Source organism: Xiphophorus couchianus, chromosome 18 (genome assembly GCF_001444195.1).
Source record: "Xiphophorus couchianus chromosome 18, X_couchianus-1.0, whole genome shotgun sequence".
NCBI classification, from domain to species: Eukaryota; Metazoa; Chordata; class Actinopteri; order Cyprinodontiformes; family Poeciliidae; genus Xiphophorus; species Xiphophorus couchianus.
The window spans coordinates 31,990,401-32,007,020 of NC_040245.1; the positions used below are offsets into that span (position 1 = coordinate 31,990,401).

At 38.5% G+C, this 16,620-nt stretch overlaps 1 protein-coding gene across 1 annotated transcript; it reads right to left on the reverse strand.

Moving 5' to 3' along the window:
• Positions 1-3: 3 nt before the first annotated feature.
• Positions 4-8,851, reverse strand: LOC114162056 (uncharacterized). The gene is made up of 5 exons (XM_028045807.1): positions 8,563-8,851; positions 7,179-8,112; positions 4,401-4,473; positions 3,484-3,778; positions 4-2,086 (listed from the first exon to the last, which is right to left on the reverse strand). Exons 1-5 carry the CDS (start codon positions 8,849-8,851, stop codon positions 879-881), a joined length of 2,799 nt encoding a protein of 932 aa, XP_027901608.1. The 3' UTR covers positions 4-878.
• Between the last annotated feature and the right edge of the window lie 7,769 nt (positions 8,852-16,620).

Genomic DNA, 16,620 nt, shown 5'->3' on the forward strand with positions numbered 1-16,620 from the left:
CCCACACCAACCCACACAGCCAAAGGTACCAAAAGTTGGTCTAATCACCATGTGGTGCTGTTCTTGACTGTCTGACCGATACCAAAGCAACCTGGACTTCAGAGCAAATGCTGTACTGTAAGGACATAGTTTCAACTCATCCACATTTTTGCATTAAAATCCTTTTTCACCTGTTGGATGTAATGTACTTTTCTGACAAACTGAATTTGGGGTTTTCATTAGCTATAAGCCAGAATCATCAACGTTAACTGAATTACATTCTTGAAATCTGGATTGGACATATAAGTGTTTGAACCTTGAACTGGGGTCTTTCTGCATGAAGTTCACATGTTCTCCCTGTACTTAGTTAGGTTCTCTCTGGGGAGACGCCAAGCGCAACTTCCTTCTTCACAAAATGTAAACAAAAATGGAGTGGCAACAGATTTTAGTGGTTGTAGTATTTCTCTGTCCTTTGGTAAAAGACCAGGAGCCATTTCTCCTTCTGGAAGTAGACATGTGTTTGTTGTGGTTGTATTTACCCAGAATGCTATAGTTTGCTTTCTGTCTTTGGAACAGTCTCTGGCCCGCTTGGTGTTCACATATTAATTTGAACCATGCCAGATTCTACTTCAACCAATCCAAGACCTAGGTTTGTAGGCGATCCAGAGTTTGCTTTTTTTGGTCCATGTCAGAATTTGACGTTCTCACTGAACTAGACTTTCTATTTCAAAGTGGGCTAACCAGGGTTGGCGTGAATGTACCCTCAGTCTACATCAGGTCTGAGACTGTTTGGGCATGGTTGATTGTCCTGTGTGTCTCTGAGGTGAACTGCTGACTCTCTCGGGATGCACCATCACTCGTCGCTGTCTCTAGGTCTTTCAAATGACGATATGATTGATCTAATCAAAGAGACTGACAGGAGAAATAATCAGAGGAGCAGAATTTGTACCTCCAATATTAGTGCAGGGACTAAAGAAAGGCAAAAGTCTCTCTGCGAAGCAGCAACCAGTAAAGGAGTAGAGAAGATCAGTAGTATCTACGTTATAAAAGGAGACCAGACCTCCATCATAATCAACAAATACTCCCACCCTCTCTGGATTTAATCTTCTAGTTAAACGGACTACTGGTTTATCAAATGCCTCATATTCTTCCCCATTCCTTAGACAAATTGTCCAGAAACCACTTTCTGGTTGCAGTGTGAGTTCTCCCTTCCTTTCAATCGACTCGGTGGCGACTCCTATAGTCCAGTCGGTCTTCCCTTTAACCAGGACCTCAAAGTAGAATCTTTGATGGGAGAAACTTTTTCCTAAAACACTGACATGGTCACTGAATCTCTTTGGATTGTCTGGAACGTCTTTCCTCACATCTACGTGATGGACCCGTTTCCCATTGTCAGATAAAACTAGTTCTGGATGTGCCGTATCTGGATCCAGAGTCACCTCAAATGCAAACTCCTTGATACTCCTCAGTGTTGCTTTGTTTATCTTGTCAACTACAGGAGTGATAATCATTGGAGCAGAGTTTCTGCCATTGCAGTTACTACTTGTATTAATATACAGCAGGAGATTTTTTTTGAAGGAGCATTTTTTGTATGAATAGATCAGATCTGCTGTATTTACATTATAGAAGGAGACGAGACCCTTGTCATAATCCACAAAGATTCCCACCTTCTGAAGACGGGACTTCAGAGGGAGTACGACTGAAGGCTTTGCCAAAGCTTCATAAACCTTGTCTTTTAACCATATAGTCCAGAAGCCATTATTGGGGCTGAGGCAGATTTTCCCTTTCCGGTTGATGGACTTGTGGGCTATCCCAACAGACCAATCAGTTTTCCCTTCAACCTGAACCTCAATGTAGAACTTTCCTGAGGAAAATGTCTCCTTTCCTACTACACTGGCACATGTATCAAACCTCTGGGAGGTCATTGGGAGATCTTTGGTCACATTAGTGTCGTAAACTTGTTTCCCATCACTGGAGAGGACAAGATCGCGATGCGCCGTATCCGGATCCAAGGTTACGTCCACTGCAAACTCCCGGAGTTTTTCCAACTCGGCTTCCTTTTCTCCAATGCCTTCTGTCACAAAACGTAGATGCCGAGGGTTGAGATCTGAAACAAAGCAAGGCATCCATGAAGTAGCTCTTCCATCTGGACAAACAACTCTAGTTTTTACATATCAGAATTAGTGCTGCAATATATTTAATTTAATTTTACCAATGACTCTTTCAAGACCTGTTGTCACAGAAGTGGAGTTATGCAACAGGCTACCCAAAGGACACCCAACTGATCAGGGGAGAACTTTGGGAACTAACGTCCAACAAAATGGACGAAACCTAAACGACAGACTAACCATACCATCATCCTTTACTGAAAATGTAATGAGAACAAGATAAAACGTCACCATATTTTTTGTTGAGGTGACTGCTATCTCATGAGCATTAGCCAGTTGCCATCGTTGTAACTTAACCCTCGGTCTTAATGTGACGCTCAGGAGGATCGCACCAGATGTCACGGTCGGACAGCGGGAAAGCGTGGGATTGTCCAGTCAAGCTGATCTCAAAACCACACACAAAAAGAACTTGTAAAAGCGCATGCTGGGTTATTGTGTCCCCACCGGACTGCGCACAGGGTAAATTGATGCGCAACGGTTAAGAAGATGCCTTAAGTAACCTTAAATCATCTGTTTGGCAGCATTTTGGCTTTTCAGTAGGAATGATAAATGGCAACAAAGTGAGAAAGACGAACAATATCTGAGCACTTCAAGTTGTTGAGAGGCTGATGGAGGCAGAAAGCATTGATAAAACAACTGATCGCTGGTGTCTAGGGGTTCGCTGAGCTACTTCACAATCGCATGCCATCAGTAGCAACTAGGAAATGGTAAATGTTGTACTGAAGACCATGTATGGTTGAAGCACTGTCCCAAGGTCTGAAGAGGTGAATGAAATCAGACAAGAGTTTCAGGTGAAAATGAAAATGCAGAATAAAGGCCCTTTTGCAGCATAAATCTTTTAAAGTTTTCTTGAAAGTATTTCATTTTGTTCTTGTTAAATTAATATCACCTCTCGTCTCGTCTTATGAGATTTAGGTATCGTTTCACCCCTCAAAACGACACCCACATAACTATGCAACCCAGTTAGATGGAGACAGAAGAGCCCAAGTCTGCTTGAAGACAATATGTATGTGCGGCACATTAATCTCGAAAAAATATATTTTTTAAACTACAAGAAACTAAACATTTACGTGTCAAAGCAAAGTAAAATTTTTCAGTGTGATGGGATTTCTTCTCTACAGTAGCTCTAAGTAAGAAATCTCTACTTAGATTAAATAATGCGTCCATCAGTCTGAGCACAGGAGTTCCACTAGGGTGTGTGTTTGGTATCTTATTATTCCACTCACACAACTGTGCTGGCAAATTTAGCACACATTTGTGAGACTAAACGTCAATGAAACATTTAATACAAATGGTTCCACATTTCTATTGTCAGAATTGTTTTATTTTCCCTTACCTTGTTCTTCACAGAATCTTTTTAACTGTTCCACCAGGTTGTTCTGTCCAATCGCCTGTAAAATATTGATTGCTGCCTGCTTAGCCCCAGGGCCTTTGAATTGGCGTAGCATCAGATCAACCGTCTCCCATCTTTCTGCCCCCTCCAGCTCATCTTCTGGGATGCCTTTTTGACCTTTCAAGATGTCATCCTGCTTCAAAAACCATTTAAATTGTTTAAAGTCATCCTGCTTCAAGTTCTTGAGAGTATTTAGGAGCTCCACAGAAAGTTTTTCCATGCTGTCACTTTTGGGGAACTTCTGGAAATATGGAGACAGAAAAATATTTAGTTAAAATAAATGTCTTTAAATGAGATCCAACAAATATACTCCAAACAAGATTGTGCTTACTTCTGCAAATCAAGGTTGATTTTTACTGGATAAAACCTGTTTCCATGTCATGTACAAAGGCTAAATACACAACTCTAATTCTCAACGCAGAAGACCAAACGAAAGTTTCCATTTTGCTTTGTTGATTGAATTCATGTCTCCAAATCAATGCAACCGATTGATATATTTCTTTCACTTTGTTTTGTTTTACTGCCTGACTTATCTTCATGGAAATATTAGTTTAAAAACTCTTTATTCTGTAAATGTTTCTGGTTATATAATTAGCCCAGCTTTGTTTTAGGTGTTTTCTGTTACAGCGACAGAACTAACAGCTGCAGATTTAAACAAAAATATGTTTTTTAATTGTGTAAAACTGTTTTTAAAGTGCTTTAAAGAGCCTGGAACATCTCTGCGTTATTTTTACAGAGAGGCGTTTATCAAACAGAAAGCAAACCTCGTTCTTTGCTTTGCTAAACATGTTAGTTTCTGTTCTTGTGCCGAGTATTTCTACATTTTCTGCTGCTGAATCAAGCGTAGAAGGAAAACTCACCCATCTCAGTCCAACCCGGCTGTTTAAATACAGCTGAATGTTTCTGTCCGCTAACGGTGTAACAGTTTCAGTCCTGCTTCAGTCTGACTTCCTGTAGACGTCAGCGTCTCTTATCAGCTCCTATGCTTGCAGAGGAGGAGCGTGCTCTTCAAACTGAAAGCAGCTTCAGCAAACGTGCAGACAGTAAAACACCCATCATCAATTATAAATCTGCTCCTGTTGAAGCTTTAAAGGGGATCAATTATGCTTTCTTTTTAACAGGTTAGGATATCTATCCTGTTAAAGATAGATATATCCATGACGTGTTTACTGCTGCGATTTTCATGTTGATTTGAAGGGATCACTGGTGAGAGTAGAACAGCGTCAATACTTTGGTATATTTTTATTAGAATAACAGTCGAAATGAAGTTGAACGCAAAAGAAATGACGAAAAACTGGAGGATGCGGGCATCGATCCCACTACCTTTTGCATGCAAATGCAACAGCTACAGTAGCATGCGAAAGTAAGTCCAACCAGCCAATCGCTGAGCACTATTGTACCAAAGTAAGTCCAACCAGCCAATCGCTGAGCACTATTGTACCAAAGTAAGTCCAACCAGCCAATTGCTGAGCACTATTGTACCAAAGTAAATAATCTTACCTCTTTAGCTGCCGTATATATATATATATATATATATATATATATATATATATATATATATATATTCAATTTATATTACTAAATACCATTATAATACTTCTATTGTATTATAATACACCTTTGTTTATAAATGGAAATGTGTTCTGTGAATAAATGCTGTTCACAGAATCTGCTTAATTGTGCTGCTCATCACGTGAACTTTGACCCCTATTGAACTTTATGACTACTCTTTACAATTTCAATCTGACTGGCTAACACAAGTGTAGTTACATTGAGGTATTAAGATGTCATTACTATATACTGTAGATGTATATTGTCACTTTGACTTTATTTATACATCTACAGTCTGAACTTTAACTTGTCACATAACTATAATCAGAATGAAAACTGCACAACGGTTTTGATTTATTCCTTTTTCATATCAATCGCATCAATTCAACAAACTTTATACACATTGTGAAAAGAAAAACATTGTCTAGATCCCACCTCCTATTTAATAAGATGCAGAGATTTTAATTGGGATGATCAGGATGGACGGGATTAGAAGTGAACAGATTGGCGAGAGGAAAGAGACGGTTTGGAAATGTTCTTAGAAAAAGAGATGGATAGGATGAGATTCAGAAAACCCGGAGGGAAAACAGCGAAAATAGCGGATGTTGCCATCTGGTGGCAGAAAGATGGTACTACAATAAACCTGTGTCCCTTTCTCAAATGTTTCGCATACAAATAATTACAATAGCTGAATTACAATTATGTTTTCAATTTAACTATTTGCAGGCCTTACTGGCATTTAGCTCTTAATTTAAACATGTGTATCATCTGTGGGACATATAAAGTTATATTTTATATATTTATTTTCAAACTGTTTCAAAAATACACGCCTAGTAAATATTTGTGAAAATATTGACAGACATATCTAGAATAAGATCTGACCCAGTGATATCCAGAAAGAAAACAAGAACAAACCCTTATTTATTAATGATGGTAACAATAACAGAGAAACGTAATGTTGTGTATAATTAAAAAAGGACTTGGTTTTATTACAACCTGAACGTCTTGTCTACATAATTTGTCTGTTTACTTGAAAATAGTTTATCTCGTCTCCTGGCAATATCTACAATACAATCATGACAATTACAGCTCAAATTGTTTTAAAAACAGGAAAATTATTGTATTTGTATCAAGCCACTGTGTCTGATTATTCCAACTTTGATTTTTCAGTATTAAAGAGCGAACGTGTTTGTAATAATGTGATGTTATTAAATGAAACCAGTAATTATTCTCTCTCCTGATGGTTAGCTTCTGTTTTAACTCGTTTTTTATTAGTGACTGAGCTAAATGAGCGATGTAGCGTTCAAACTCCCACACTGACGCCTGAAACTAAATGTTGACTGACCGAGTTTGAATTTTATCACAGCGCAAAACAAAGTTTCAACAGGAATATTAAACCTCTGACAGTAAAACATGGAGAAGTTGTGTGTAAAATGGAACATTTTTAATTATTTTGATTTTATGATGCAAGTTTTACACAAACACCCACTAGATAAAGTATCGTATAAAGTGTTAGGACCACACTCTGAAAATAAAAATATTACATGAATAAAAGCATAAAATTATGACTTTGTTCTTGTATTATTTCAACTCTGTCAAAATATTATAATTTTATTCTTGTATTAATGACTTTATTCTCATATGACTTTATTCTTGAAATATTACTTTATTGTTATATAATAACTACAACTATACTCATTATTTTGACTTTATTCTAATATTATTTTGACTTTATTTTCACAATATTATAACTTTATTTTCATTATTTCAACTTCTCGTCATTTTGACTTTATTCTTAAAATATTACTTTAGTGTCATAATTATGACTTTATTTTCATAATATTCTGACTTTATTCTCGTATTATTTCTATTTTATTTTTAGAATTTTTTACTTTGTTCTTAAAATATTTTTTATTCTCATATTATTTCGATTTTATTTTTCAAATATGACTTTGTTGTCATATTAGTGCAACTTTAATCTTGTATTAAATCTCATGCGACTTTATTTTCGTAATATTATGACTTTAAACTCCGCCGTACAAATGGAATCATAAAAAAAAACCAGTTGAATTGCAGATGCTTTAATTCATGGAGTTGGATGGCGGTGACTTTGGGAGATGATCAGGGGTTTGGCGTTCAAGCCGCCGTGATAAACGCCGGGACTGAAGAACGGATAAAGTTTCTCCGTGAAGGAGCAGTCTGAGTATCGGTGGATCTCTTCTGCAGAATCAACTTTGTGGAAAATGATGGAGCCCACCTCGTAATCCACATAAACACCGACTTTGTTCAATGGAGTTTTTACATCCAGGTTCAAACTGGCCGCCTTGATCGTATCCCCGCTTCGTAATCCGACGGCCCAGTAGCCGCCGCCGGGGCTCGACGAGATCGACCCCTTCCTGCCAATCGACCCGTAGACGACGCCGACGTCCCAGGCCGTTTTTTCTCTCACCTCAGCCTCGAAATAAACTCTCCCAGAGGAGAAACTCTGCCTGCCCAAAACGTTGGCCGCGGTGTCGAACCGTTCCGGGTTATCGGGGAGATTCCGCTTCACGCCGCCACAGTGGACCCGCTTCCCGTCTGGAGATAAAACCAGGTTGGGATGCGCCGTGTCCGGATCCAGAGTCACATCGACAGCAAACTGCTGCATTCGGATCAGCTTGGCCTTGCTGAGGAACCTCTTCATCTCTCCGTCAAGCAATTCCTTCAGCTTGTCCACGGAGGCCATGACGGTTTTGCCGTAGGACGGCTGATGAACGGAGAACTCTGTGAGGTCGGAGGTTTCCACGTCCTGGAGGAACTGCAGGTTGGTATCCGTAAGGAGAAGACGATCCAGCTCCGCCTCGCTCTTCGTCAGCTCTGAAATTTCCTTCTCCAGCTTTCTGATGAGCTGCTCCGCTTGCTTTTGGAAAGTCTTCTGCTTCTCCTCAACGGCTTCGGTGAGATGGGACAGACTTTCCTGGACCGACTGGATTAAAACTCTGAAAGTCTGCAGACTCTGCGGTCTGTCGCTCGGCAGACTTCCTGCTCAGCTCTGCTGAACGCTGGATCTCACAGATCTTCATCTTTCTCTCTTTTATTTTCAGCCTCGTTTCTGACTTCATTTCCCTCAGTCTGGACTTCTGTCTTTCACTTTCACATTGGGAAGGAACAGCAGTCAGGCCTGGATTGGAGCAAAAACAGAATCAGTTGGACCACTCATATATTTCTGAGATTAAGTGATGGCTTCAAACTTAAATTGTAACGTTAATGTCAGAATTCTGAGAGGAAAGTAAAATTTCTCACGTTAAAGTCAGAAATCTAAGATAAAATGATTCCTTGCAAACCTAAATTCTCATTAAAGTCAGAATTTTGATATTTAATGATATACAAATTTAAATTATGAGATTTAAATCAGAAATCTCAGATTAAAGTCAGAAATCTGAGATTGTCAGAATTTTGGGACATGATAACAATAACAGTTTTCATATTTACCATTTTCGAACTCCCCTCTTTGCGCCGATCTTGTGTTTGACAGACGTTGTGCCAGATCATTCCTGCTGATCTTCTCTAAAACCTGCAACGATCTCCTCACCGCCTCGGCCTCGCCGTACTTTTGGACCATCAGGTCCACCGTGTCTGTCCGGTCCGCCTTCTCCAGCCGGGACACTGGGATGGACCGGGGGTCATTCCCATCAGCCTGAAGCAGCCACTTGAACTGTTTGAACTGGTCGCCTGTCAGGTCCTCCAGGGTCTTCCACAGATCCTCTTTAGCTGTCGCCATTGTTGTTTAGGAACCAGCTGAGACCCTGAAAACACAAAAAATACACAAAATACTAAATTACTGAAGCTTGTCTTTGATTTATTTTTTTTTAAAACTATCATAATTAAACAAATGTTCACTATAAACAATGAATTTAGTTTGGTTTAATCTGACAGCACCCAAAAACCCATGAATGTAAAACATTTGGATAAATTGGTATTAGTTTATTCTGAAGTTTGGGACCAAAGTCACAACATTTGTTACATTTCCAGCTGCTGTGGTTCTTTCTCTCTGCTCTGAGTCAAACCAACCTGTTCCCCTCCTGGCCTGTGGGGGCGCTGCACCAAGAACCACTGAAGGAAACGACACAATAAACCTCTGAAGACACTGAGTCACTTCCTTCTTCACAAAACATAAACAAAATTGGAGTGGTGTCAGATTTTAGTGGTTCAAGGATTTCACTTTTGTCTTTGACTAAAGACTATGAGCCATTTCTCCCGCTAGCACTAGGCTAGCACGTTTGTTTTGGTTGTATTTACCCAGAATTCCCTGCGCTGCAGACCACTTCCTGATTTTGGACCGGACTCCTGCGCCCCAAGGGAGCATTCCCACCAACCCTCTTCAGTCCGCTTTAATCCAACTGCAGTCAATTTGCCTGGAAGGTTCTGTTCATTTGGAGAGGTCTGAATGCTAATCAAACTCTAATAAGAACCAAAAAAGCTAATTCTGGTACAAACCTCGGTCTCAGTTCAGACAAGTAAACTCTGGTTCGCTGTGAACCAGACTTCGAATGCTTCTGGTTTGAAGCGGACCAAATGGACCGGAGACCGCTCCAGAAGCAGGAAGAGGACCACAGCGCAGGGCATTGTGGGTAAATGCAAGCAAAACAAATGCGCTAGCTTAGCACTGGCATGAGAAATGACTCATGGATTTGAGACAAAAGAGAAATCCTACAACCGCTAAAATCTGACGCTAACCCATTTTGTTTCCAAATTGTGAAGAAGGAAGTTTTCATGTTTCCTTCAGTGGTTATTGGTGCAGCGCCCCCACAGGCCAGGAGGGGAACAGGTTTTTCAAATGGTTTGGTTGATTTGACCAGAGAACCACAACAGCTGAAAATAAAACTATTGCAAATTTGGTCCCAAATTGTCAAGTTTTATCAAGTCTGGTTGCCTGTGCGATTCCCCACTTGAGAGGGAAAGTCTCTACTGTGAATCTTAACTGGATTTCACTCATAGAGCCTCCACTGTAGCTGATCCATCTTTATTTTTATATGATGGTCATCATAGTTTTTAGCCTTCCAGCCACATAGCTGAAAGAAACGGAAATACATTTATTACATTTTGAAATTAACAAGATAAATACATTGTGAAATAATCAAACAGATTTCCACCCCTTTAAACTAATTATTCCAAAAGTATAATAAATAGTGTCAAGAGAAGTGGAGTTTTGATGACTACACTGAGCCCTCTGTGAAAACTGAGGATGAAGAATCTGCATCTTCACATCCCAGACGAACTTCTTCTCTTTCTAGGGGATGAGGACGGCGAACTGCAGGAGGGTGATGGACTCCCAGCATGTGAAAGGTCTGACCTCGTGGAGGGGGTGTCAAGAAAATCCGAGCTCATCCCACTTCCCCATGCTGGAGATTTTAGTTTAACAGTAATAATAAATAAAGTTATCTTTAAAATGAATCACTCAAGTGACATCAAGGCCCAGCAGTAGACTTAAGTGTCAATAAAGTTAGTTTAACAGTAATAATAAATAAAGTTATCTTTAAAATGAATCACTCAAGTGATATCAAGGCCCAACAGTAGACTTAAGTGTCAATAAAATAAATCTAGTTGTGTGTGTTGTTTTTGTCTCATGCAAACTTTGCTTTAATTCTACTTTTTTCTATCTAATCATAAGAAATCATAGTCAGTCAGAGAGAGTCATTAAACAGGAAAAGCAGGTTTCCTGGAAAAAGAGGAAGTTTCCAGCCTGCAGATTTATAAAAATAGCTGAGACTATTTTAAAGCATGAAAGTTTAAAAAAATTAAATCTAAACATTTTGAGTAATTTGATAAGATTCAAAGTAAAATACTTATATTAATATTGGTTTACTTGTAATAATACTTACACTTATATTTGTGAGAACACTTATAAGAAAAACAAGCAAATGTAACTTTGGTATCAAATAATTAGAATAATAGATTATTCTTGGTTTCTTTTCAGAAAACATCTGTAATAACTCACATTAAGATTATAATAAGAATAATTAATAAGTTATGGTTATAAAATTATAAATGAATGCTAAATCAGAGAAGCTAAAGAAAATAAATGTGATATAAATGTGATTTTGACATTGAACTTGAAATGGTGTAAAAGGTGTAAAACTGCAATTAAACATCACTAATATGTTGGAGGTAGATGGTAGGTGAAAGGTGACAGGAAGGGAAAAAGGGGAACTAACAGGAGAGCAGAGATGATCAGCACCTTATTTGGACATAGGAGGTTGAGCAGCCCTGAGACATTGGCACAGACATCATGACATGATGTCTCTTAAGACAGTGACGGATATGAGATCATCTGTCTAAGCAGACAGATGAACCCTATATAAGGTGGGTGCAAAAGAGGAACCGTTCGTTGGATCCTCCGGGCAGCTTCGAGCCAAGATCGAGATGGACAAAGAACTCTGCAGCTGAAGAAGAGCCGGGGCCACGGAGCCAGAGACTGTCCTGTGCATGCATGGGGACCAACCCGTCTGGCCCACAATCTGTGGCTTCGAATCGCACTTCTCTCATCGGCTGGGTTCTGACCCCAAAGACAAAGATGAAGACAAAGACAAGGAAGAAGAACTGGTGCCTTTTTTCCTGCCAGCACCAAGTCCTGTGTGACCTCAGCATCCATGCGGAGAGGAGGCTCATCAGACCTGCGGAGATCCTGGCCTTCATCGATCGGCGTCTTCCTCCTGCTGCAGCACCTTCTTCGTCGTCGTGCCAGGTCTGGGGTTCGAGGCGCCAAACTCTGTCCGTCTCTCTCAAAGGTTCCCTTTTTTAGTTCTCAGTATCAGCAGTAGGGAAAGATAGACTAGATGATTGATTTTACTTATTTGATTATTTCTGCTACTGAATTAAGCTGTACTGACCCTTGCAAAAATGCCTTACTAATAAAATATTTAGCATAAAGAAAATCTAAAAGATGTTGTGGACATTCAGTTAATGAGTCACCTTAAAGTTCTTTGATGGTTGTAAAATAGCTGTGATGTTTGATTCTGGAGAGGAAGAGGTGGAAAATGTTTTTAGGTTGCTGGTAGCCCATATGTAAAACAACATCCTTGGGACTCGCCCGAGTTACTAAAACCTACCTGGTTCAATAACAAATGCAAGTTGTAAAATAGAGAACGAGCGACCGTTAACAGGTGTGCTCTGTGAAACTAGTTGGCTGTAGGCTGCTCAGTCTGGCTAATTCACAGGGGGAAGAAGGGTGGGACACCTGGATGTAGGCCGTCAGATAACCAGGCGAATCGTTTCTGGAAACCAGCTTAAACAGAGTTTACTTCAGTTCTGGACAGGGTAAATCCCAGCAGATTTAGGAAACTCAACGGACCCGTTAGACGGAGAGCTGGTAGCACATCTCCCCTCTCAGAAGAGGAAGTACGAGAGTGAGAGAGTAGAGACAGAAAGGAGGGGGGGGGGGGGTGTTGCGCAACAACAATAGCAAATATTTTATAGTAAAATTCAACACCAATAAATACATTTGCATATTTATTAACATTTCTTAAATATATTTTTAGTCAAAATTCTACTCAACATTTATTCATTTTTCACTTTCAACCTAAACAATAAAGACCAAGTGATTTTTTTTTAAAATTACTCACTTGACTTGATTTGAATATTAAAACTGTTCAGTACAACAACCAATCAGAGTCCATGTTCTGCTCCAGTGAGACTCAGGACAGCAGCAGCAGCATTGTGAAGCTTACCGGCTGTCCTTCACAGTTTGTAGAAACTTTTGCACAGTTCCGAATTGCCAGCACTGTTTACTCCTGTCCTTCAAACAGGAGTGACGGGTCAGTCACACCAAACCTACCTGCGCTCTCTGGTTGAGTCCACCTGGTTCTCATCACTAACCAGCGGAGAAGCTGCAGAAAGGTGCAGCAGAGGGGAGTGGCTACCTGGCGCTTCGCCACGAATCAAACTGAATCTACCAGACTGTCAGGTCTAAGGCTGAAAGGAGAAAAAGACTTTTTGTTCACAAACGATTCATTTTTTCACTTCTGAGGCTTAAATAATTCAGTATCTCCAGTTTGTTTTATTCCATGCACTTTGTCACATCCTATTGCTGTGAAGAAGTAATAAGATGCTTTATTACATCCTGTTACTAATTTTATGACAGAAGATTAGAATTTTATAGTTTTTATCATTTTAATTATGACTTAATGTGCTATACTGTAAACTCCTGCTTTCTTTTGCTATGTTTCTTTCTTTGGCTGCAGGTACCACAACATACTTCACTTTACTGTGTATAACTCTGCAATCTAATCTAATCTAATCTAATCTACACATTTACTGGCTCAGCGAACTGATCTCTGGGCCTCAAGTTGCAGAAAAACTACAAAAACTCTTTAATCAGCATTTACCTGATTTATTATTACAGTGATTTTGTTGTTTAAGTCAAACTGCTGGACGGGTCAATAAACCGAGGAAGCAAAACGAAACCGAACCTTTGGACGGGAACTGAGCGACATCCTGATTTATCCCATCAGGACGGTTTTTATCTTCACTGGAAGCAGAAGTTATCATATCTGGACCATAAAGTTTCCCAGAAATTATTGTAGGAAAGACACTGTTGTCATTTTGAGACCATTTTCCAACTAATAAAATATCAATAACGGCATATTAATGCAAGTACAGCAACTAAAAAATCAATAAACTTTCATGTTTAAAGAATATTTAACACTGAAACTGGAAGACATTTCAAATATCCAAAATAAGTAAAAATAAAACGATAAATAAAATGGATTTTGAAGTGTCAACAAAACAAAAGTGAGCTTTTTTTTTTTTAAAAAAAAAAGAAAAGTTTGGACTTTTCTAAAAAATAAAAGTGCAAACTAACTACTGTGTATTTGTAACGTTTTTATAAAATAAGAGGCTATTACTTTCTCCTGTTGGATAGGATTGTTTTTTGTATATTAATAGATAAAATAATCAATGTGAAACTGCTTTTTGTGTTTATTCGGGTTGTCTGTTTAAAATGAAATGTGTGTGAAGCATTTACGTGACAAAGAAGCAAAAGTAGAAAATAAAAGTGCAAACAAAGCGCTCTATTTTTACTAAAAGCCTAATCTAGGCTACAAAACTTCTCCGTAATAAAACATAAAATTATATTTATGTCAACTCTGAAACGGATTTTTTCAAAAAGTAACTTAGCAGTTTATCTTGTTAAATTTTTCACATTTCTGTTGATTCAAACCTGAAATTTTTAAAATGACATAAAGTAGAAAATAGGGGAAAATACGTTTCCCTTCACATTTCTATGGCACATTTACGCGGTTTATTTTCTTTTTTTACATTGGGGATTAGAGAACAAACAGCGACTGTGAAATTCACCAGAAAGCAGAAGCTCATCCGCAGAGATTATGGGATTATTCCTGCAATCCAATAAAGCAGAAGAATATAAATGTTTACTTACTAAAACGGGAGTCCAGACTCGGTTCTTCCTCGCATGTGCTTCCTCTTTTTCTGTCTGCTTCATGAATGACCTATAAAAGGGAGGGACATAAAACCGACTGGCTGTAATTCTTTAAAGCTGCCACTAGATGGCGATGAAGTCTCATTTCTACAGTAACTATTTAGATGAGTAACTCTGGAAAAAATTTACTTTTAGGAGTATTTTTACTCCACAATAATTTTGTATATACATTTTATATGTTGAAAATAAGAAATCTGTTCAAAATTGATCAATTAAATTAATCTGTTCAGAATTGGGAATTGTTCAAAATATGGAATCAGATTAGCATCTTGGAATTTGTTCAGATATGAATCTTAGAATCCGTTCAGAATCTAGAACTGGATCAAACACATGAATCTGTTCAAAATAAGGAATCAGTTCAGAATCTGGAATCAGTTCAGAATCTTTAACGAGGTTAAACTCAGGAATCTTTCAAAGTCATGAATTTCTTTAAAAAATAAATTTGTTTTTAGTGTCTGGGAATACGTTCAGATGAAATTAAAGTATTTTTATAAAATCTATAATCAAATGAGAGCTGGGAATTTGTTCAGATTATTTGAATCTGTTCATCTTTAGAAATTAGTTGCACTTAAATTTGAAAATGGCCTCATAACCCTTCACAGGTTGATTGTTTCTTCTCTGACGTCATTGCGGATATTTTCTCCAGATATTTTCTCTCTGCTTTTATTCTGGAGGAAATAATCTGACAGGAAGATCAACTTTAATTCCCACATGAAAACAACTTAATTGGAACTACAATAAAAGTTTATTTAATTACAAAAATGACAAATTGTGCATAAATGCAGAAGAGGAAGGAAAACTCTTAACTCTTGTATCAGGTTGTTAAATTGTTTTCATGCTTCAGATAACGGAAGGATTTTCCCACCACGCCTCCATCTGAGCCGCTGCGTTCTCCGATCCGTCCTCAACATTTCAGAGAAACGTTTCATCTGTTCACCGCAGGCTCGGCGAGATCTCATAACTCTAAACGCATCACAGCACAGAAACGTCCTGAACATCAGCTTCACAGACCAACTGAGAAATTAACTTCATTCATACCGACCCAGCCGGCCGGGTCCATTAACAAACTGGGAGGTTTTTCTGTGACAGAGTCTTTAAAGTGTCTTTCTGAGGTTCCTGCTGTTTATTTTTATCATTTTCACTGATTATAAGATCAAATCTTTGTGTTACTGTCTAGTGAAAATATCTGAGTACGCTCGAAATGAGACAAAACTAAGTAACTTTTCCTGAAGACAGGAGATTTAAGTAAATAAATAATTCCTTAGTTTTGATGAGAAAGTTTTAGTTTTTATAACATGAAAAAAATGTATTTTTATAAGTGAAATAATCTGCTAGTGTAACTAGAATGTTTTATTATAAATGATTCTGGAATCAGTTCAGAATGTAGGACTCAATTAGATTCAGGAATCGGTTCAAAATAAAGAATCTGTTCAGAATAAAGAATTTGTTCAGAATAAAGAATCTGTTCAGAATAAGGAATCTGTTCAAAATAAAGAATCTGTTCAGAATAAGGAATCTGTTCAAAATAAAGAATCTGTTCAGAATAAAGAATTTGTTCAGAATAAAGAATCTGTTCAGAATAAGGAATCTGTTCAAAATAAAGAATCTGTTCAGAATATACATTTTGAGATTAGTTCTGTTTACATAAATCCAGCTCCTATTTCTTGTTGAAAAGTTACTAATGAGTTAATTTAGTCTCATTTCAAGTGTATTAATATATTTGTCCTAGAAACTAAACTTAAATTACCTGATAAGGTTTTCTGTTTTTGCAGTGCGGATCTGAGGATTTGAATTTAAACGTCACATCAGAGCATTTATGTTGCTCTACCACTGAAAAACCCATTGAAATAAATCTGATTTATTTGAGGGTTTTTTGGTAAAACTTTAGTATTTTCTGCATCTTTAAGCTGTGTGAGCAGGAGGAGCGGCAGGGGGAGGGGCCTGCGGGGGGGAGGAGCCTGTAGGGGGAGGAGCCTGCGGGGGGGAGGAGCATGCGGGGGGAGGGGCCTGCGGGGGGAGGAGCCTGCGGGGGGAGGAGCCTGTGGGGGGAGATA

Excerpts from the sequence above, each read along its gene's own strand:
- LOC114162056 (XM_028045807.1), bottom strand. The coding sequence starts at position 8,851 with ATGGCGACAGCTAAAGAGGATCTGTGGAAGACCCTGGAGGACCTGACA. Across the intron at positions 8,113-8,562 it reads AAGAGGGGAGTTCGAAAATG|GAAGTCTGCCGAGCGACAGA; the intron begins GTAAATATGAAA and ends AGAGCTGAGCAG. Across the intron at positions 3,779-4,400 it reads GCCGGGTTGGACTGAGATGG|TTCCCCAAAAGTGACAGCAT; the intron begins GTGAGTTTTCCT and ends TATTTCCAGAAG.